General features: G+C 42.1%; 1 protein-coding gene across 1 annotated transcript; it reads right to left on the bottom strand.

The window, feature by feature from the left end:
- Window positions 1–20,526: 20,526 nt before the first annotated feature.
- On the bottom strand, window positions 20,527–23,324 carry LOC123430187 (chloroplast envelope quinone oxidoreductase homolog). Its single transcript, XM_045114078.1, has 4 exons — window positions 23,117–23,324; window positions 21,832–21,970; window positions 21,488–21,579; window positions 20,527–21,380 (listed from the first exon to the last, which is right to left on the bottom strand). Exons 1-4 carry the CDS (start codon window positions 23,297–23,299, stop codon window positions 20,700–20,702), a joined length of 1,095 nt encoding a protein of 364 aa, XP_044970013.1. The 5' UTR covers window positions 23,300–23,324; the 3' UTR covers window positions 20,527–20,699.
- Window positions 23,325–23,903: the final 579 nt, after the last annotated feature.

The raw sequence follows: 23,903 nt of genomic DNA, 5'->3' as shown, positions 1-23,903 counted from the left end.
CTTCCTTCTGGCCTAGCATGGTTATGAACATATTTCTTTAAGACTCCCATGAACCTCTCTAAGGGGAACATATTGTGTAGAAATACAGGACCGAGAATGGAATTCTCGTCGACTAGGTGAACCAGGAGATGCGTCATAATATTGAAGAAGGACGGGGGAACACTAACTCAAAACTGACAAGACATTGGACCACATCCTTCTGTAGCCTTTCCATACGTTCTCGATCGATTACCTTCTCAGATATTGCATTGAGGAATGCACATAGCTTCACAATGGGTAATCGAACATTTTCCTGTAGAAGCCCCCTCAATGCAACCGGAAGCAACTGCGTCATAATCACGTGGCAATCATGAGACTTCAGGTTCTGGAATTTTTTCTCTGCCATATGTATTATTCCCTTTATATTAGACAAGAAGCCAGCGGGGACCTATGATGTCAGTTGTGCTTCCCTTGCAACGGCGCCAGAAATTCTTCTGCTACCTCAAAAAGATATCCGGCAATGACGCCGGAAATTGTCGTGTCGACGGCACCAGGAATCCTTCAGCTGCGGCTACGCCTTAAGGGACTTCCTAGGCAAGTATGCAAAGGATTTCCCTCGTGGCCTTGGAGCCTTTAATTGGTGTTCCCTCGAAGCGGAAAGGGTGATGTAGCACAGTGGTGGTAAGTATTTCCCTCAGTTTGAGAACCAAGGTATCAATCAGATGGAGGAGTATCTCAAGATCCTGCACAAACACAAAAGCTTGCTCCCAACGCTATGAAGGGGTTGTCAATCCCTTATAGATTATTTGCCAAGTGAGAACTGAAAGCAACAAAGTAACAAAGCGAAGTAAAAGCGGAGGTGTAAACGATGGATGTGAATAGACCCGGGGGTCGTAGTGTTTACTAATGGCTTCTCTCATGAAAGACAGGAGAGAGTGGGTGAACAAATTACTGTCAAGCAATTGATAGAACCGCGCAAAGTCGTGATGTCATCTATGGCAATGATTATATCTATAGGCATCACGTCCAAAACAAGTAGACCGATACTGTCTCCATCTACTACCATTACTCCACACGTCGATCGCTATCCAGCATGCATCTAGTGTATTAAGTCCATAAGAACAGAGTAACGCCTTAAGCAAGATGACATGATGTAGAGGGATAACTCAAACCAATGGTAAAACCCCCATCTTGTTACCCTTGATGGCAACTACTTGATGTGTGCCTTGCTGCCTCTACTGTCACTGGGAAAGGTCACCACATGGCAGAACCCAAAACCAAGCACTTCTCCCATTGCAAGAATCATAGATCTAGTTGGCCAAACAAAAGCCTAGACTCGGAGAGACTTACAAGGATATCAAATCATGCATATAAGAAATCAACAAAGACTCAAATATATATCATAGATAATCTGATCACAAATCCACAATTCATCGGATCCTGACAAACACACCGCCAAAGAAGATTACATCGGATAGATCTCCATGAAGATCATGGAGAACTTTGTATTGAAGATCCAAGAGAGAGAAGAAGCCATCTAGCTACTAACTACGGACCCGTAGGTCTGAAGTGAACTACTCACGAGTCAATGGAGGGGCGATGGTGATGATGAAGAAGCCCTCCAACTCCAAAGTCCCCTCCGGCAGTGTGCCAGGAAGGGTCTCCAGATGAGATCTTGCGGAAACGGAAGCTTGCGGCGGCGGAAAAGTATTTTCGAGGCTCCCCTGATTTTTTGCGGAATATTTGGGAATTTATAGGCCAAAGACCTAGGTCAGGGGGCGGCCAGGGAGGCCACAAGCCTGCCCACCGCCGCCTCCCCCTGGTGGCGGAGTGGGGGCTTGTGGGCTCCCTAGAGCCCACCTGGCTTGGCCCAAAAGTCCCCTGATCTTCTTTCGTTCGGGAAAAAATCATTTTGGGGTTTTTCTTCCGTTTGGACTCCGTTCCAAAATCAGATCTAAAAAGAGTCAAAAACACGGAAAAAACAGGAACTGGCACTTGGCACTGAATTAATAAGTTAGTCCCAAAAAAATATAAAAGGTACATAAAACAACCAAAGAAGACAAGATAACAGCGTGAAACCATAAAAAATTATAGATACGTTTGAGACGTATCAAGCATCCCCAAGCTTAACTCCTGCTCGTCCTCAAGTAGGGAAGTGATAAGAATGAATTTTTGATGCTTTCATGCTACCTAGCATAGGTGTCCTTTCTAATTCCTCTTATGTGACGTGAATGTTCAGATCCATTAGATTCAAAACAATAGTTTGCTATTGACGTGGAAACAATAATAATTCAGGCAAACTAGCAAAGTAATCATGAACTTTCAAAATAACAAGGCCAAAAGAAAGTTATCCCTACAAAAGCATATAGTCTGGCTATGCTCTATCATCATTGCACAACGAATTTAAATCATGCACAACCCCGGTATTGGCCAAGTAATTGTTTCACATCTTTACTTTCTCAAACCTTTTCAACTCTCACGCAATACATGAGCGTGAGCCATGGTTATAGCACTATAGATGGGGTGGAATGTAGTGGAGTTTGCGAGACAAAAAAGGAGAAGGTAGTCACATTAACTAGGCATATCAATGAGTTGTGGAGATTCTCATCAATAGATATCAATGTGAATGAGTAGGGATTGCCATACAATTGATGCACTAGAGCTATGAGTATGTGAAAGCTCTTAAAGAAAACTAGTGGGTGTGCATCCAACTTGCTTGCTCACGAAGACCTAAGGCAATTTTGAGGAAGCCTATCATTGGAATATACAAGCCAAGTTATATAATGAAAATTTCCCACTAGCTATATGGTGGTGACAAAACGAGAGACTCTCAATCATGAAGATCATGGTGCTTAATATGCACAAGTGTGGAAAAAGTGGTAGCATTGTCCCTTCTCTCTTTTTCTCTCATTTTTTATTTATTTATTTTGGTGCACTCTTTGGCCTCTTTTATTTCCTCACATGGGACAATGCTCCATTAATGATGATCATCACACTTTCAACTCAAAACTTAGAGTAACGATGACTCTATATAGAATGCCTTTGATAGTGTACCGTGGTAATGATCTACCATGGCATAGAAATCAATGGAAACATCATGCTAGCTATCTTACGATCATGCAATGGCAATGTAGACGGGGTGGCACATGTCATGGTGGTAGTTGCATGGCAATATATCTCGGAATGACTTTGAAAAAGCCATAATAGGTAGGTATGGTGGCTGTTTTGAGGGAGGCTAATGGTGGGTTTTGTGCACCGGCGAAAGTTGCACGACACTAAGAAGATAGTGATGGTGGAAGATGAAAGTGCATCTAAACCATGGACTCAACATTAGTCATGAAGAACTCATATACTTGTTGCAAAAGTTTTATTAGTAATCGAAACAAAGCATTCAACGCATACTCCTAGGGGAAGGGTTGGTAGGTATAAACCATCATGCGATCCCGACCGCCACGCAAAGGATGACAATCAATATACTAATCATGCTTAGATTTCATCACATAGCGGTTCACCATACGTGCATGCTACGGGAATCACTAACTTCAACACAAGTATTTCTAGATCCACAACACCTTACTAGCATAACTTCAATATTACCATAACCACAACTCAAAACTAATTGAGATGAATCAAACTTCTCTAACTATTCAGTGCACATGAAGGTGGAAGTTTTCGTATCCCATTGGATAACTACCCCTTTTGAGACTACTTTCAAAGCATAGATCAACTACCAAGCCACGGACCGATGTGCTCTAAAAGATATAAGTGAAGCACATAGAGAAAAAGTATCTAGCTCAAAAGATATAAGTGAAGCACATGTGAGCTGAATTGTCTACCAAAAGAAATAAGTGAAGCTCGACAAAATCACGGTGTGTGCATGTCTCTCTCTCTAGGTGTGCAGCAAGGATGATTGTGACACAACAAAAATAAAAAAAACTCCTATGATACAAGACGCTCCAAGCAAAAACCCATAACATGTGGTGAATAAAAATATAGCCCCAAGTAACGTTACCGATGGATTGAAGACGAGAGAAGGGATGCCTTCCCGGGGCATCCCCAAGCTTAGGCTTTTACGGTATCCTTGAATCTCTTGGGGTGCCTTGGGAATCCCCAAGGTTGAGCTCTTGCCACTTGATACGTCCATTATGCATCATGCTTTCATGTCATCAATTTATTGCTTTTTGGGCTGTTATATTACTTGTGGTACCATATTTATGCCTTTTCTCTCTTATTTTGCAAGGTTTATTTGAAGAGGGAGAATTAAGGCAGCTGGAATTCTGGACTGGAAAAGGAGCAAATCCTAGTCCACTATTTTGCACATCTCCAAATGCCCTGACAATTTTCGTGGATTTTTTCTGGAATATATTAAAAATACTCGGCGAAAGAACTACCGGAGGGGGGCCACAACGGCCCCACAAGACCCCACTCCGCCACCACCCCCTGGTGGCGGTGGGCAAGCTTGTGGGCTGCCTGAAGGCCCACTAGCCCCCCTCTTTTGCTATATGAAGCGTCCTCGTCTGGAAAAAATCAGGAGGGAGCTTTTTCGTGGTTTCGCCGCCGCCACGAGGCGGAACTTGAGCAGATCCAATCTAGAGCTCCGGCAGGACGATCCTGCCGGGGAAATTTCCCTCCCAGAGGGGGAATCGTCGCCATCGTCATCACCAACACTCCTCTCGTTGGAGGGGAGGCATCTTCATCAACATCTTCATCAGCACCATCTCCTCTCCAATCCCTAGTTCATCTCTTGTAACCAATCTTCATCTCGCAACTCCGATTGGTACTTGTAAGTTTGATAGTAGTGTTGATTACTCTTTGTAGTTGATGCTAGTTCGATTACTTGGTGGAAGAGTTTATGTTCATATACTTGATGCTATTCATTACACCTCTGGTCATGATTATGATTATGTCTTGTGAGTAGTTACTTTTGTTCCTGAGGACATGGGATAAGTCATGCTGATAATAGTCATGTGAGTTTGATATTCGTTTGGTATTTTGATATGATGTATGTATTTTTTCCTCTATAGGTGTTATGTGAACGTCGACTACATAACAGTTCACCATATTTTGGCCTAGAGAAAGGCATTGGGAAGTAGTAAGTAGATGATGGGTTGCTGGAGTGACAGAATCTTTAACCCCGGTCTATGCGTTGCTTCGTGAGGGGCTGATTTGGATCCACTAGTTTAATGCTATGGTTAGACTTTGTCTTAATTCTTCTTTTGTAGTTGCGGATGCTTGCGAGAGAGGTTAATCATAAGTGGGATGCTTGTACAAGTAAGGGCAGTACCCAAGCGCCGGTCCACCCACATATCAAACTATCAAAGTAATGAACTGGAATCATATGAACATGATGAAACTAGCATGACAGAAATTCCCGTGTGTCCTCGGGAGCGTTTTTCCTCCTATAAGACTTTGTTCAGGCTTGTCCCTTGCTACAAAAGGGATTGTGAAACTTGCTGCACCGTTGCTACTACTTGTTACTTGTTACTTTTTGCTCGCTACGTTTCACCTCGCTACACAATCACTTGTTACCGCTACTTTCAGTGCTTGCAGTCATTACCTTGGTGAAATGCGTTTATCAGAGCCTTCTGCTCCTCGTTAGGTTCGACACTCTTACTTATCGAAAGGACTACGATTGATCCCCTATACTTGTGGGTCATCAAGACTCTTTTCTGGCGCCGTTGCCAGGGAGTGAAGCGCCTTTGGTAAGTGGAAATTGGTAAGGAGACATTTATATACTGTGTGCTGAAATTTATTGTCACTTGTCACTATGGAAACTCTTCCTTTGAGGAGTTTGTTCGGGGTATCTTCACCATGAACAGAAGCACGAGGAGTTGCTCCTCAACCTGAGGTACCTACTGAAAATATCTTTTATGAAATTCCTTTGGGTATGCTTGAGAAACTGCTGGCTAATCCTTTTACACGAGATGGATCTTCACATCCAGACTTTCGTCTAATCTATGTAGATGAAGTTTGTGGTTTATTTAAGCTTGCAGGTTTGCCCGAGGATGAGGTCAAGAAGAAAGTCTTTCCTTTATGTTTGAAGGATAAGGCATTGACATGGTATAGGCTATGTGATGATGCTGGATCATGGGGCTACAATCGGTTGAAATTGGAATTTCGTCAAAAGTTCTATCCTATGCATTTAGTACATCATGATTGGAACTTTATTTATAACTTTTGGCCTCGTGACAGGGAAAGCATAGCTCAAGATTGGGGGAGGCTTAAATCAATGATATATTCATGCCCCAATCATGAGCTCTCGAGAAAAGTCATCACTCAAAACTTTTATGCCCGGCTTTCTCATGAAGATCATACCATGCTTGACACTTCTTGTGCCGGTTCTTTTATGAAGAAGGATATTGATCACAAGTGGAATTTAATGGAGAGAATCAAACACAACTCTGAAGATTGGGAGCTGGAGGAAGGTAAGGAGTCAGGTATGAATTTACAGTTTGATTGCGTTAAATCTTTTGTTGAGACAAACACTTCTAGAGACTTTAGCGCTAAGTATGGACTTGACTCTAAGATAGTAGCTTCTCTATGTGAATCTTTTGCTGCTCATGTTGATCTTCCCAAAGAGAAGTGGTTTAAATATCAACCTCCTGTAGAAAGCAACATAGCCAAAACCAATCTAGTTGAGGAGAAAATCATAGCTTTTAGTGATCCTGTTGTTCCTTGTGCTTACACTAAGAAACCACCATACCCTGCTAGGATAAAGGATTATTCTAAAGCACCAACTGTGATACGTAGGGGTTACATTAGACCACTTGCACCCCCTGAGGAGATTAGAGTTGGACCTAGTGTGGCTATTATCAAAGATCTCTTAGCCGAAGACATAGACGGGCATATTATTAAATTTTGCGAGGAATCCGCTAGAATTGCTAAACCTCACGCGAAAGACAAACACAGACCTGTAGTTGGCCTGCCCATTTTTTCTGATAAGATAGGAGATCGCTGTTACCATGGTTTATGTGATATGGGAGCTAGTGTTAGTGCAATACCCCGTTCTCTATATGATGAAATCAAAGATGAGATTGCACCTGCCGAGTTAGAACCCATTGATGTCACTATTACGCTAGCTAATAGACACACTATCTTCCCACTGGGAATTGTGAGAGACGAAGAAGTCCTGTGTGGTAAGACGAAGTATCCTACTGATTTCCTCGTCCTTGGTACCGCACAAGATAGCTTTTGTCCCATCATATTTGTTAGACCCTTTCTCAACACTGTAAATGCTCACATTGATTGCATTAAGCAGACTGTCACAGTAAGTTTCGAGGGTGTGTCTCATGAATTTAACTTCTCCGTGTTTGGAAGACAACCCCATGAAAGAGAGTCGTTTGTTAGGGATGATATCATTGCTCTTGCCTCTATTGCCGTACCTCCTACGGATCCTTTAGAGCAATATCTGCTTGAGCATGAAAATGATATGCATATGGAGGAGAGAGATGAGATAGATAAACTTGTCTTAGAGCAATATCCTATTCTCAAGAATAATCTGCCTGTTGAACTGCTTGGGGATCCTCCCCCACCAAAGGATGATCCTGTGTTCGAGCTTAAACAGTTGCCTGATACTCTTAACTATGCCTATATTGATGAGAAGGAGATATAGCCTGTCATTATTAGTGCTCTCCTCTCAGAGCGCGAAGAGAAGAAGTTACTAAAAACTCTGAGGAAGCATCGCGCTTCTATTGGATATACTCTTGATGATCTTAAGGGTATTAGTCCTACTCTATGTCAGCACAAGATTAAAAACAGTCCTGACTTTAAACCAGTTGCTGATCATCAAAGGAGATTAAATCCTAAGATGAAAGAGGTCGTTAGAAAAGAAATATTAAAGCTTCTGGAAGCAGGAATCATTTATCCTGTTGCTCATAGTGATTGGGTAAGTCCAGTACATTGCGTACCTAAGAAGGGAGGTATCACCGTCGTTCCTAATTATAAGGATGAACTAATCCCACAAAGGATTATTATCGTCTATAGAATGGTGATAGACTTCCGGAAACTGAACAAGGCAACCAGCAAAGATCATTATCCTTTGTCGTTCATCGACCAAATGCTAGAAAGGCTATCAAAGCACACACACTTCTGCTTTCTTGACGGTTATTTAGGTTTCTCGCAGATACCTGTTGCACATTCTGATAAAGAGAAAACCACTTTCACCTGCCCTTTCGGTACCTTTGCCTATAGACGTATGCCTTTTGGCCTATGTAATGCTCCTGCCACCTTCCAAAGATGTAGGATGGCTATATTCTCTGACTTTTTTGAAAAGACTGTCGAGGTTTTCTTGGATGACTTCTCCATTTACAGGTCTTCCTTTGATGACTGCCTCAGCAACCTTGATCGAGTCTTACAGAGATGCGAAGAAACCAACCTCGTCTTGAATTGGGAGAAGTGCCACTTTATGGTTAATGAAGGTATCATCTTAGGACACAAAATCTCTGAAAGAGGCATTGAAGTTGATAAGGCTAAGGTTGATGCAATTGAGAAAATGCCTTGCCCCACAGATATCAGAGGTATACGAAGTTTCCTAGGTCATGCTGGTTCCTATAGAAGGTTCATTAAAGACTTCTCTAAGATTTATAGGCCTCTTACCAACCTCTTGCAGAAGGATGTTCCTTTTTTTTGATGAGGATTGTGAGGAAGCTTTCGAAATGCTTAAGAAGGCTTTGATAACCGCACCTATTGTTCAACCACCTGACTGGAACTTGCCCTTTGAAATCATGTGTGACGCTAGTGATTATGCTGTTGGTGCTGTTCTAGGACAAAGAGTTGACAAGAAGTTGAATGTCATTCACTACGCTAGTAAAACTCTAGACAGTGCCCAAAGAAACTATGCCACTACAGAGAAGGAATTTTTAGCAGTCGTGTTTGCATGTGAAAAGTTCAGATCTTACATAGTTGACTCCAAAGTCACTATTCACTCTGATCATGCTGCTATTAAGTACCTTATGCAGAAGAAGGACGCTAAGCCTAGGCTGATCAGATGGGTTCTCCTGCTACAGGAATTTGATTTGCACGTCGTTGACTGAAAGGGTGCTGACAACCCTGTAGCAAATAACTTGTCTAGGCTAGAGAATGTCCTTGATGACCCACTACCTATTGATGACAGCTTTCTTGATGAGCAATTAAGTGTCATCCGCACTTCATATAGTGCACCATGGTATGCCGATTATGCAAACTATATCATAGCCAAATACATACCACCCAGTTTCACCTATCAACAAAAGAAGAAATTCTTCTTTGATTTGAGACACTACTTTTGGGATGATCCTCACGTTTATAAGGAAGGAGTAGATGGTGTTATTAGACGTTGTGTGCGTGAACATGAACAGGGACATATCCTGTAGAAGTGTGATTCCGAAGCCTACGGAGGACACCATGCTGGAGATAGAACTGCCCATAAGGTATTGCAATCAGGTTTCTATTGGCCCACTCTCTTCAAGGGTGCCCGTAAGTTTGTCTTGTCTTGTGACGAATGCCAAAGGATAGGGAACATCAGTAAGTGTCAGGAAATGCCTATGAACTATTCACTTGTCATTGAACCATTTGATGTCTGGGGCTTTGATTATATGGGACCCTTCCCGAGTTCCAATGGGTACACTCACATCTTAGTTGCTGTGGATTACGTTACTAAGTGGGTAGAAGCTATCCCCACTAAAAATTCTGATCACCACACCTCTATTAAGATGCTTAAAGAAGTCATATTCCCAAGATTTGGAGTCCCTAGATACTTGATGACTGATGGAGGTTCACACTTCATTCATGGTGTTTTCTGTAAGATGCTAGCTAAGTATGATGTCAACCATAGAGTTGCATCTTTTTATCATCCTCGGTCTGGTGGTCAAGTGGAGTTGAGTAATAGGGAGATCAAGTTGATCCTACAAAAGACCGTCAATAGATCTCGAAAGAACTGGTCTAGCAAACTTAACGATGCACTATGGGCTTATAGGACTGCTTATAAGAATCCCATGGGCATGTCACCGTATAAAATGGTTTACGGTAAGGCTTGTCATTTACCTCTTTAGCTGGAACACAAAGCTTATTGGGCAATCAAAGAGCTCAACTTTGATTTCAAACCTGCCGGTGAGAAGCGGTTGTTTGATATCAGCTCGTTAGATGAATGGAGAGCCCAGGCATATCAGAATGCCAGGTTGTTCAAGGAAAAGGTTAAGAGATGGCACGACAAACGAATACAGAAACGAGAGTTCAATGTAGGTGATTATGTCTTGCTATACAATTCTTGTTTGAGATTCTTTGCAGGTAAGCTTCTCTCTAAATGGGAAGGTCCCTATGTTGTCGAGGAAGTATATCGTTCCGGTGCCATCAAAATCAATAACACGGAAGGGAATTTTCCTAGAGTGGTAAATGGGCAAAGAATCAAGCATTACATCTCTGGTACTCCCATAAATGTTGAGACCAATATCATCAATGTAATAACTCTAGAGGAGTATATAAGGGATGTTTATCAGCCTGTTTCAGACCTTGAAAATGAAGATGTATCTGTTTCGGCAAGAAATTGGACTCCGATACTTTTCCAATAGGAAATTTCTTCCATTTTGGAATTTTTGGAAAATTAGAAAAATAAAAGGCAGTCCGGAGAGCGAACGGGGAAGCCACAAGCCCTGCCACCGCCCCCTACCCCCCTGGTGGCGGAGGGCAAGCTTGTGGGCACGTCGTGTGCCTCCCGGACTCCGTTTTCTTGCGAAGGACTCCTTCTGGCCCAGAAAAAAATTAATATATAGTCTCCCGAAGGTTTTGATCTCCGTATCGCACATTTTTCCTTTGTTTTCGTTTCGAGCTTGTAGTCTGCCGCAGATTTAGAACAAAGATGTCTCAGGAATCTGCTGAGGAGAATGACCTTCACCAAGTTCATGAGGAAGTAGATGCTGATCTGAAAAGAGTAGAAGTCACGGAAGCCAGGGACCAAGCTAAGGAGAAAACCCAAGCTAGGGAGGAACGTCAACCTATGTTCAACATTGAAGACGTCGAAGGAGTAGATTTTCTCCAACCCTTCCTCCACGTGTTGTCTCCATCCTTGATTGAACTCTTGAGGTTTTGCGAAACAACTCATGATCGCAATATTTTTCTTTCTTGTGAAGTTGTTTTGCTGGAAAACCATGTCACAGATCTCAAAGGTATAAATCAAAGATTGATAGCCCTCTTGGAATCAAAGGCGACAACAACACCACCATCACCACCAAAGGAAGACGACTAAGCATTGGTATGGGCAATCCCCTTGGCTTCTGCCAAGCTTGGGGGAGTTTCTCTGGTATCGTATCACCTTTATATCTTTTTCTTTTACCTTTGTTTTAGTTCTTTCCTTTGTCAGTATTTATTTCTTCTTTTAGAGGAATAAGTATTTAGTTTTTAGTTTGAGTCTTTTGCTTTTGTCTCTCCCCCGATGTATTCGAGCTTACGAGCTATATAATAAAGAGTGTCTTAGTCAAGGGCTTTGCTTTGTGCCATGATCAAAAGTATGAAATCCGTTTATCAGAGCCTTCTGCTCCTCGTTGGGTTCAACACTCTTACTTATCGAAAGGACTACGATTAATCCCATATACTTGGGGGTCATCACCACTCTTTATCTCTTTGTCCATAAGAACTTCACCCAAAACTTGAAAACTTCACAACACGAAACTTAAACAGAAACTCGTGATAACATTAGTACAAGAAAGCAAACCACCACTTCCTTAGGTACTGTAGCAAACTTAAATTCTACTTGTGCTGATGTTGGGTTACTGTACTTTCAAACTTCCATGGCTAATACCCCCCGATACTATCCATAGTTTCATCAAAATAAGCAACCAACACAACAAAAACAGAATCTGTTAACACCAGACCAGTCTGTAGCAATATGTATATTTCGTATACCTTTGGTACGTAAAAAATTCTAAAAAATTACGACAGTCTGAAGAATTTGCGTAGCAATCAGCAGCAAAGAGAATCAACTCAAAAGCTCTTACAGAGAAAAAAAATGAAAATTCTTTTCATGAGCAGAAAGTTTTTGTCTTTTCCAGCATGACCAAACGATCATCTCCAAGACTAATCATAACGGTTTTGCTTGGCACAAATACAAAACGAAACACAAAAAACACAATCATAACAGTATTATGAAAGTGTGGAAAACACAAAACAGAAATAAAAAGTATAAATTCGTTGGGTTGCCTCCCAACAAGCGCTTTTGTTTAACGCTCTTAGCTAGGAGAAAGTGATGGAATCACGTATAGTCATCTTTGGTGCTGAAACCATAGGTAGCCCTCATCATAGATTCATAAGGCAATCTTATTTTCTTTCTAGGAAAGTCCTCCATGCCCTTCTTTAAAGGAAATTGAAATCTAATATTACCTTCCTTCATATCGATGATAGCACCAATAGTCCTTAGGAAAGGTCTACCAAGAATAATGGGACATGAAGGATTGCAATCTATGTCAAGTACAATGAAATCCACGGATACATAGTTCTTATTTGCAACAATAAGAACATCATCGATCCTCCCCATGGGTTTCTTGACAGTAGAGTCCGCAAGATGCAAATTAAGAGAACGCTCTTCAATCTCATGAAAACCAAGAATATCACATAAAGACTTTGGAATCGCAGAAACACTAACACCCAAATCACACAAAGCATTGCACTCATAGTTTTTGATCTTGATTTTGATAGTAGGTTCCCACTCATCATGAATTTTTCTAGGTATAGAGACTTCTAGTTCGAGCTTCTCTTCAAGAGATTTCATCATAGCATCTACGATATGCGCGGTAAAGGCTTTGCTTTGGCTATAAGCATGTGAGAGTTCGCAATGGATTGCATCAAAGAAATGCATTCAAACAAGGAGCAATTATCATAATTGAATTCCTTGAAATCCAAAGTGGGAGTTTCATTACTACCCAAAATTTTCACTTCTTCTACTCCACTCTCCACACCTTTATTATCAAGATAGGTGGACTCCGAATCATTGGGGCGTTTTTCAACCAAAGTGGACTCATATCCAGCCCCTCCATAAGTAGGTTTGACACGCGAAAACAAAGATTCAAGTGCATACACACCAAGCACTTTAAGATCTTCGTGATTTGCATCACAAATTTCAGGTTTAGCTGCCATCTTATTGACTAAGGTAGCCTGCTTGTCAGAAATTTGGCCCACCACTTTTTCCAGGTGAGCAAACTGAGAACTAAGTGCAAGGAAATCATTGGCCATATCATCAACCTCTTTATTCAAACATACCAAAAAGGAATTTTGCTCTTTTAATTCCCTACGGAAGTAACTATTTTGGTCAAACTGAGAAGACATGAAACTTTTGACATTAGTTTCAATCTCTTCCAATTTTCTGAAATAGTTTAGTTTGGCCATGAGGAAAGGTCTCTCACGAACAAACCTAAGAGCGTACGGGAAAAAGGTAACGACAAAGGCAAAAGAAAACAACGAAGGCGAAGGGCGAAAGAAAACGACAAATGTGAAGTGGGGGAGAGGAAAACGAGAGGCAACTAGCAACAAAAGTAAATGCAAGAGAAGAGTTTGTGAGACCTACTTGGATAGATGTTGACTTCTCCTCCCCGGCAACGGCGCCAGAAATGCTTCTGATGTCAGCTGTGCTTCCCTTGCAACGGCGCCAGAAATTCTTTTGCTACCTCAAAAAGATCTCCAGCAACGGCGCCGGAAATTGTCGTGTCGACGGCACCAGGAGTCCTTCAGCTGCGGCTACGCCTTAAGGGACTTCCTAGGCAAGTATGCAAAGGATTTCCCCCGTGGCCTTGGAGCCTTGCGTTGGTGTTCCCTCGAAGCGGAAAGGGTGATGTAGCATAGCGGTGGTAAGTATTTCCCTCAGTTTGAGAACCAAGGTATCAATCCGATGGAGGCGTATATCAAGATCCTGCACAAACACAAAAGCTTGCTCCCAATGCTATGAAGGGGTTGTCAATCCCTTATAGATTGTTTGCCAAGTGAGAACTGAAAGCAACAATGTAACAAAGCAAAATAAAGGCAGAGGTGTAAACGATGGATGTGAATAGACCCCGGGGCCGTAGTGTTTACTAGTGGCTTCACTCATGAAAGCAAGTAGACGGTGGGTGAACAAATTACTGTCGAGTAATTTATAGAATCGCGCAAAGTCGTGACGTCATCTATGGCAATGATTATATCTATAGGCATCACGTCCAAAACAAGTAGACCGATACTATCTGCATCTACTACTATTACTCCACACGTCGACCACTATCGAGCATGCATCTAGTGTATTAAGTCCATAAGAACAGAGTAACGCCTTAAGCAAGATGACATGATGTAGAGGGATAATCTCAAACCAATGATAAAACCCCCATCTTTTTACCCTTGATGGCAACTACTTGATGTGTGCCTTGCTGCCGCTACTGTCACTGGGAAAGGTCAACACATGGCAGAACCCAAAACCAAGCACTTCTCCCATTGCAAGAATCATAGATCTAGTTGGCCAAACAAAACCCAAGACTCGGAGAGACTTACAAGGATATCAAATCATGCATATAAGAAATCAGCAAAGACTCAAATATATATCATAGATAATCTGATCACAAATCTACAATTCATCGGATCTCGACAAACACATCGCCAAAGAAGATTACATCAGATAGATCTCCATGAAGATCATGGAGAACTTTGTATTGAAGATCCAAGAGAGAAGAAGCCATCTAGCTACTAACTACGTACCCATAGGTCTGAAGTGAACTACTCACGAGTTATTGGAGGGGCGATGATGATGATGAAGAAGCCCTCCAATTCCAAAGTCCCCTCCGGCAGGGCGCCGGGAGGGTCTCCAAATGAGATCTCGCGGAAACAGAAGCTTGCGGCGGCGGAAAAGTATTTTCGAGGCTCCCCTGATTTTTTGCGGATTATTTGGGAATTTATAGGCCAAAGACCTAGGTCAGGGGCGGCCAGGGAGGCCACAAGCCTGCCCACCGCCGCCTCCCCCCTGGTGGCGGAGTGGGGGCTTGTGGGCTCCCTGGAGCTCACCTGGCTTGGCCCAAAAGCCCCCTGATCTTCTTCCGTTCGGGAAAAAATCATTTCGTGGTTTTTCTTCCGTTTGGACTCCATTCTAAAATCAGATCTGAAAAGAGTCAAAAACACGGAAAAACAGGAAGTGGCACTTGGCACTGAAATAATAAGTTAGTCCCAAAAAGATATAAAAGGTACCTAAAACAACCAAAGAAGACAAGATAACAACATGAAACCATAAAAAATTATAGATACGTTTCAGACGTATCAACCTACATACTGCTCAGACATTCAAAAAAGATTTCCTTCTCTGCTTTGCTAAGAGCGTAGCTGCTTAAGTATTGACGCCCTTTATCAGTCTTCTTGTCGTATGGGTCTTTCATACGTTGCTGCTCCTCCCGTGCTTGTGTTGTATGTTTTGTCTTCCCATACTCGCCCAGGAAGCCTAGCAGGTTCACGCAAAGATTCTTCGTCACATGCATCAAGTCGATTGAAGACCGGACCTCTAGGTGTTTCCAATAGGGTAGCTCCCAAAATAAAGATTTCTTTTGCCACATGGGCACGTGTCCGATAACGTCGTCTTTCGGAACAGATTGACCACCAAGACCCTTTCCAAAGATTAATATTTGATCCAAATCCTTGACCATAGCCTATAACTCATCACCAGTAGGGAGGTTAGGCTTCTTCCGGCGATCTGCCTCACCGTTGAAATGCTTGCCTTTCTTTCTTACGGGATGATTGGTCGGTAGAAATTGACGACACCCCAGGTAGACAACCTTCTTAGATTTTTTCCAAATATGTACCTTTAGTCTTATCTAGACAGTGCGTGCATGCATTGTATCCCTTGTTTGACTGTCCTGAAATGTTACTAAGAGCAGGCCAATTATTGATGGTTACGAACAACAATGCTGGTAGGTCGAATTCTTGTTGTTTGTGCTCATCCCACACACGTACACCTGGTTTGCCCCACAACTGCAAAAGTTCATCAACTAATGGCCTTAGGTACACATCAATGTCGTTGCCGGGTTGCTTCGGTCCTTGGATGAGCACTGACATCATAATGAACTTCTGCTTCATGCACAACCAAGGAGGAAGGTTGTAGATACATAGAGTCACGGGTTAGGTGCTGTGACTGCAGCTCTGCTCCCCAAAAGGATTCATGCCGTCTGTACTTAGACCAAGCCATAAGTTCCTTGGGCCATCTGCAAAGTCCGGCCACTCCCTCTCGATTTTCCTCCACTGCGGCCCATTTGCGAGGTGTCTCAACTTTTTCCCGTCTTTCTTACGCACGTCTTTGTGCCATCGCATCAACTTGGCATGCTCATTGTTTCCGAACAAACGTTTCAACCATGGTATTATAGGAGCATACCACATAACCTTAGCAGGAACCTTCTTCCTGGGGGCTCGTCATCGCCCTCAACATCACCAGGGTAATCCTGCCTGATCTTGTACCGACTTGCAGTGCATACTGGGCATTTACCCATATTCTCGTACTTCTCACCGCGGTATAGGATGCAATCATTAATGCATGCACGTATCTTCTGCACATCTAATCCAAGAGGGCAGATAGCCTTCTTTGCTTCATACGTAGTCTCGGGCAATTCGTTATCCTTTGGAAGCTTAGGCTTCAATATTTTCAGTAACTTCTCAAATCCCTTGTTAGATAAACCAGTTTATGCCTTCCATTTCAATAGTTCCAGTGTGGTACCGAGCTTTGTGATGCCATCTTTGCAATTTGGGTACAACAACTTTTTATGATCCTTTAGCATGGCCTCCAACTTCAGCTTCTCCTTTTCTGTATCGCATTCTCTCTTTGCATCAGAAATGACCCGACCAAGACTATCAGCGGGCTCATCTGATGCCGGTTGTTCTTCACCTCCTTCTTCTTCATTGTCTTCCATTGTAGTATCACCGTGTTCTTTAGTGAACATATGATAGTTGTCGTCATCATCTTCTTCTTCATTGTCTTCCATCGTAACCCCTCTTTTTCCGTGCATGGTCCAACAATAATATGTGGGCATGAAACCTCTCTGAAGCAAGTGGAGATGAATGACTTTCGAGCTAGAGTACTCCTTCCCGTTTCAACAACCAACACATAGGCAAGGCATAAAATTATCCACTTTGTTTGCCTCTGCCACATCGATAAATTTATGCAGGCCTGCAATAAATCTGGAACCGTGTCATTCACCGTACATCCATCGCTTTCGTGCATCGATCTGGCATCATAAATGAAAAGTGAAATGACCACCGTACATTGACATATGCAATATTTTTGTATCAATAACACATGAAGAAGGTTGCTAACCTCAGTCGAGGATACCATTTTGTGTGAACTTTAGTGTGACTTGGGCATTCATTAGTCCCGGTTCGTAATGTACTTCGAAGTGCGCCGGTCACCGTACATCCATTAGCGGTTCATCTCTATTATGAAATTAAGTATATCAAAAAACCATTGCAGAACATCACGAATAAAGAAATGACCAAATTAATACAAGTTCATCATCACATTAAAACCAAAGCTCAGTAGTGATCAAACGTTATTATTGCAAAAATAAATACATAAAGTTCTCTCATAAAACAACATACAACTATGTAAAACATTTAAATGCAACAACAAATGCGATCAAAATCGCAACTAAGGTAACAATGGACCCAACAACATAATTATAACAACCCTCTTTATCAATGGCATATTTTATAATATTCCTAATCTTCAAGAGCATTTCATCCATCTTCGAGCGCATTGCATCTATCTTCAAGCGTTGTGCAGCCATCTTCAACAACATCGCATCGATCTTCATCTTGCGATCATCGATGACATCGGCGACATGCAACTCCAGTTCCATATTCTTGTCCTCAATTATTTTCAAATTTTCCTTCAAGTATTTGTTTTCTTTTTCAACCAAATTTAACTTCTCGAGAAGAATTTCTATGTGGGTTGGAATTTCCGGTTCACATACCTCCTAGATTAAAATATATATGTCACGTTGGTCGTCATAATTGTCATAAACAATAAAAAAACAAATAGTTATAAAAGATAATATATACCACATCCGAATCATAGACAGGACGAGGGCCGACGGAGGCGGATACCAAAACCATCGTACTATATAATAACAAAAAATAATAAAAGTAAGTAATTTATACAATTATGTATCTAAATCATACAAGTAAGAATTTTTTTTATTTTAAAAAGAAGACAAGAACAAGAGGCTCACCACAGTGGTGCTCGCGACGAGATCGGTGAGGGGCGATCGACAACGGTGAGGACGGGCACGGGACGACACCCTACACATGTGCAGACTCTAAGAAGTTAATTTGAGCATTTCAAATGAGCTAAACTAGCAGTGACACATGAAAGGATGAAGTAGCTAACCTTTTAAAACACTTGTGGAGTTGGTGCATGGCCAAACGTAGACAAATATTGAGGGAAATGGATTTTGGAGAGGAGAAAGCTTAACTAGTGTGGCTCGGGCATTTCATCGAACACCTCAAGTGCATGAACTAGAGTGGCAAGGGTGGCATATGACATGGGCACACTTCAGCCACAAAACAGAGGAGAGTGTGGGCAGGGGCGACGGTATATATAGGCAGAACTTTAGTCCCGGTTTTTGTCTAAAACCGAGACTAATAGCCTACACTTTAGTCCTCGTTCGTGCCACAATCCGGGACTAACGATCCGCGGCACGCCACGTGACAGGTCATGGATCTTTAGTCTCAAGTTTTTCCCTGAACCGGGACTAATGTGGTGAACCAAACCGGGACCAATGCCGTGGCAAACCGAACCGGGACCAATGCCTGGCATTGGTCCCAGTTTTGGTTTGAACCGGGACTAATGGTCTTTCGGCCCTCGGCCAAAAGACCCTTTTTCTACTAGTGCACCTTATGAAGCTGAATTTCTGCAAAATTAAAATCAACAAGAGAGGCAGCTACAGGACATGATCCAATCACATGAGAGTGAGAAGAGTAATTGAGTGTAGGTCCTCCAGCATTTTTTTTAGAAAAAGAGGCATAGCCCCGGCCTCTTCATCGAGAGATGCATGCAACCATATATTAAAATAAAAATCAGGTCTCAACAAAGTACATCAAGGTGTCGCAAATAGTAAAATAAAAAAGATACAAGGCGTCTGACACGCCCAGATGGAAAGGATAATAGGCCTAGATGACTAAACAACCATCCTATTAATATGTCGCCATCCAAACCGGTTGAAGATACCCTGAGCTACCATCTCCCATCGGACACACCCAGTAACCAAAGGCTCCCTGGCTTCCACAGGAGTGAGTAACGACCACGTGCGGATCAAAGCAGTAGCCCTGAAGATAACCTGCAAAAAATGAATATCGCGTTGCCTGTTAAACACTAAGTCATTTCCGCAATTCCATGCAGTCCAAAATAGTGCACATGATCCTACACGAATAAGTTTAGGAGTTTGAACATCAACCCCGTGTAACCACGTCCCAAATAACGTGTTTATACTATTAGGTGGACTAATGTTGAAAGTAATGTGCAGCGAGCGCCATAAAAGTTGAGCCATGGGACAATCGAGAAAGAGGTGCTTAATAGTTTCTTTATCCTGGCAGAAGCTGCATCTTGGATTGCCGTTCCAATTACACTTGACCAGATTATCCTTCGTAAGAATAACCCCTTTGTGAACAAACCACATGAAGATTTTAATTCTTAGTGGGACTTTGACCTTCCATATATGCGGTGATTTTGGAATGGGCATAGAATCTATGAGATGCATGTACATAGATTTGTCCGTAAAAACTCCATTAGTGGTCAACTTCCAATGAACACGATGTGGACAATCAGAGAGGTTAATGTCCATTAACCTTCTGACTAGATGCAGCCAGCTAATCCATCTGTCACCAATCAAGGATCTTCGAAATTGAATATTTAGAGGTGCCTCGCATAATATTAACGCAACGGATGCCTGTCGACGTTGAGAAATATGGTACAGCTGCGGATACTGAATAGCTAGGGGCAACTCCCCTACCCAAGTATCTTCCCATAATCTAGTTGATTCACCATTGCCAATGATGAACCTAGTCCTGTTGAAGAAAGCATTTTTAGACCTCATCAAACCCTTCCAGAAAGGAGAGTTAGTTGGTCGTGCTGTAACTTAAGCTAAGGTCTTATTATGTAAGTACTTGTTCGTCAGAATCTGTACCCACATACCTTCCGTTTACATAGATAATCTAAACAACAATTTAGTGAGTAGACATCTATTCTTGGTCTCTAAATTTTCGATCCCTATTCCCCCTTGCTCTTTTGGTCTACAAAAGATGTCCCATCTAGTAAGCCGATACTTGGCCTTAATCTTATCGCTCTGCCAGAAAAACCGAGATGGATAGAAGTCCAACCTTTTTCGCACCCCGACAGGGACTTCGAAAAAGATAAGAAAAACATAGGCTTGCTTGATAATACTGAATTAACAAGTACCAAACGTCCTCCATAGAATAAAAGCTTGCCTTTTTATTCAAATTGATGAGCTAAATTGTGAGCCACCCCATTTAAATTCCTAGAAATATGAAAAACCTGGGGGTTAAGATTAGAAGTAGAGTTTAAAAAAGAATATATTTTTAATAGTGTTCATAATATTTATAATCGTTCATGGGAAATATTTCTTCTGTAACAAGCACTAGATATTTGATTTGCTTATGAATTACACGACCAAAGGAGACCGATCGAGGACTTGACGAGCATAACAGCCGAAATCTACTGTAAACGTAAGTGTACATATGCATGAAGCTCACATCTCAACTATGACCTTTCCAGTGGCGTGCCCGCTCATACTCTTCTCCCACGCGTCCGCTGCCCTGTCGAATGGATGCCGGGAGTCAACAACCGTCTTGAGCTTCCCTTCCTTCACCAGCTCAAGCAGAAACCTCAGGTCCTCATTCCCCATCGATTCGATCACGATGGACAGCTTCTTCTTGGAGAAAAACGTCAGAATTGATGCGACAAAGTTCCAAAAGTTGGTAGCTATGTCGACGACTCTGCCAGGGAAGTTGAGGGCCGGCTTGAAGGCCGACCACTTGCCATCAGTCGTGGTGTTCACGATGTAGTCGTACTTCTTGCCCGACGAGTTGCTCAGTGCCGCGCCTTCCGGTGTCTTGTAGTCAAGCACCTCGTCGGCACCGATGTTCATGACGACCTCCAGGTTGCGCGCACCGCAGGTGGCGGTGACGTTGTGGTTCCCGAGCTTGGCGAGCTGGACGGCGTACGTGCCGATACCGCCTGATGCCGCGGTGATCAGGATGTTGCTGCCGCTGCATGTGGCATCGAACTTTGTGCCAATGGCCTTCAGGGCCTGCAGAGCAGTGAGGCCGGCGATGGGCAGTCCTGCGGCATCCGCAGCGGATACCCCGGCGGGTCGGGCCACGGTGATGCTCTCGGATGCTGCAACATACTCGGCGAGGCCACCAGCTTTCTGCAATGAAATATCTTCTGTCGTGAATGATGTGTATATAAATTAGACTTTTTTTTTTGGGAAAAGGAGGAACAAAGAATTGTTCAAATCAGGGCTTTTCGAATTACCCAAAAGACTAGTTTGGACACAACTTTGTCACCAACTTTCAACTCTTGAACCGCAGAACCAACCTCAACAATCTCTCCGGCAACGTTGGTTACTGTTTCATTAGTAGGCAAGGAAATGGAGTGCTTAGATTGGCATTGACGATAACAATATACAGTACTACTGTATATACCTATGAGATATATCTTTCACTTTATAAAATATTACATGGACTCTATCATTTACATATGTTTGACCAGTTATGAATTACTATCATGAAGCATTCCTTGCAAATTGCAATCAACTCCATGGGAAATATTGTCATCACAAAAGACGAAGCCTGGTATACAAGCAATATGTTGGATACCTGGAATGAACGGGAATTTAGGAATAAAAGGACGGAGCATCCCTTTCTGGATCTTCCAATCCGCTGGATTTATGCTTGCTGCTTCCACTTTTATAAGAACTTCATCTTTCTTCGGTGAAGGAACTGGGATATCCACGTACTGAAGTAAAACCAAGTTGATATATTGTCATTTTCACACATTTTACTTCAGGACAATTTCAAATTAAAGTTCTTCGTTTCTGACATACCAAACTTAACTGCAATGAGCTCAGGACTACCTCTAAGACTACTCACAATGAGAAGTAACATAGAGTAGTAACATACATATGTTACTAGTCTAAGTTATTACCTTCATATAGTAACATAGAGGTATTAACATTGAACATTTCATTTATGAGCCTATAGACTCATCTTGCCTCGGTATCCGCTATGTTACTCTTACTATGAGTAACATGCTAAGTTACGCAATTTCTTTCTCTTCTCATTAATTAGTTGTCACATCATATTTCTTGCTTAGAGCAAGGACAATAGTAGAGCCGGCTGCCGGTTGTAAGCTCATGCCATGTCACCTATAGCTCATCTTATAGCTAATATGTAAAATAGTTGGTTAGAAAGTGTACTACTTATTTATTATATGACCCACATTTCATTCTCACAAAGTGCCCAGGAACACGTGCTAGAGCTAGCTTTTAACTAAGAGTCCGCTTACCTTCTTTCTCTTCTTCTCTCTCCTTCAATTATGCAAAAATATATATATTATTTTATTTCTTATAGTCAGCTGACTCAGCTCTATTGTACTTGTTCTTAGGTAACATCTATATTACTCTACACGTAACTATCTATGTTGCTTTCATTGTGGATAGTCTAAGTACTGAAAGGATATGAACAACAAAAGCATATTGCAGTTCTGTCTGTTCAAGGTGTAATAATGCACCGCACGTTGTACCTAATACGAAAAGTCAACTACATTGAGAGGCCCTATATACTACTCCCTCCGTCTCATAATTGAAAACGTAGCTAACATTAATGTAAAAAACAGTCTAATACTATAGAACGGAGGGAATAATAACTACTAAGATTGGCTCTTGATTTCTAGTACAACATTTCCCTTTGCACATTAAAATGCTAGTATGGCTCCAAATCAACAAGCTCAACATTCGTCAAGAAATTTTACGGTCTATTTGAAGCTACAGACCTCCTGGAACAAACCAAGTTCGCATGAAACCACATGGTTCCATTTGCTACCAAAATCATGCGCTCTGAAGATCAACAAGATATAAACAAGCCAGCTAATATAAAAGCTTACCTTAAGGCCCGCGGCACCGCCACTATAGCCGCTATACTGCACGGCGCGCATGCTGGACGGCTTCATCCAGGAGGTGGGCATAATCCTGTGACAAATGCGAGTCGTATGCTTTTGGATGGAGCTGGCGAAGAATAAAGCTAGCTCAAAGCATATCAGAGTGCTAACGTATAGGCGGGTACGCATCTAAGGGACACTTGCAAAGACAAGTGACTTGGGTACGAAGCGTTTGACCGGGTAGCTCGTGGACATTTAAATTGGAAAGAATTAACGCTTATTTTAGCACCACTTGATGTTTGACTATGATTACATTACACTTTCTGTATCTATCAATGACTAGCAGGATGGCTATTTAGTGTGTTGTTTCATACTCCGTCCGTTTGGGTTCATTAGGCCCCACTTATTTCAAGGAAAAGTTTGACCCGAGATTTAACTAAGAAAATGTAAATTACATGTCATAAAAATTATACAATTTTTTAATACAAATTCAACCGTGTATGTTTTCTAGCATATATTTTTCGTTAAAAATATGAGATGGATGTAGAGTCCATATGACAATTTAAAAAAAAATCTCTAAGGACCTGTGTAGATGGCATGACAAGGGATGATGGAAAAGTTTAATCACACCCTGTTAATGAAGGAGTTGGACTTCCTTATAAAGTTTTTTCTTCCACTTGCTATTGAAACTTGAGAAAAGAAGAGACCCTCGTGCACTTCTCCACCACCGTCGGGCTCGCCATGCCTCGTCGCGGGTTGTGGGATTGATGTCCCAAACCGAGCTCATACTTAT

Source organism: Hordeum vulgare, chromosome 2H (assembly GCF_904849725.1).
Source record: "Hordeum vulgare subsp. vulgare chromosome 2H, MorexV3_pseudomolecules_assembly, whole genome shotgun sequence".
NCBI classification, from domain to species: Eukaryota; Viridiplantae; Streptophyta; class Magnoliopsida; order Poales; family Poaceae; genus Hordeum; species Hordeum vulgare.
This window is presented reverse-complemented; position numbering and strand designations above follow the sequence as displayed.

What these genes read in the sequence shown, in the direction of transcription:
- LOC123430187 (XM_045114078.1), bottom strand. Translation starts at nt 23,299, where the DNA reads ATGCGTACCCGCCTATACGTTAGCACTCTGATATGCTTTGAGCTAGCT. An exon ending in TAAATTCCCGTTCATTCCAG is followed by an intron (nt 21,580 to 21,831) that starts GTATCCAACATA and finishes CTAATGAAACAG; the next exon opens with TAACCAACGTTGCCGGAGAG. An exon ending in TGTCCAAACTAGTCTTTTGG is followed by an intron (nt 21,381 to 21,487) that starts GTAATTCGAAAA and finishes ATTTCATTGCAG; the next exon opens with AAAGCTGGTGGCCTCGCCGA.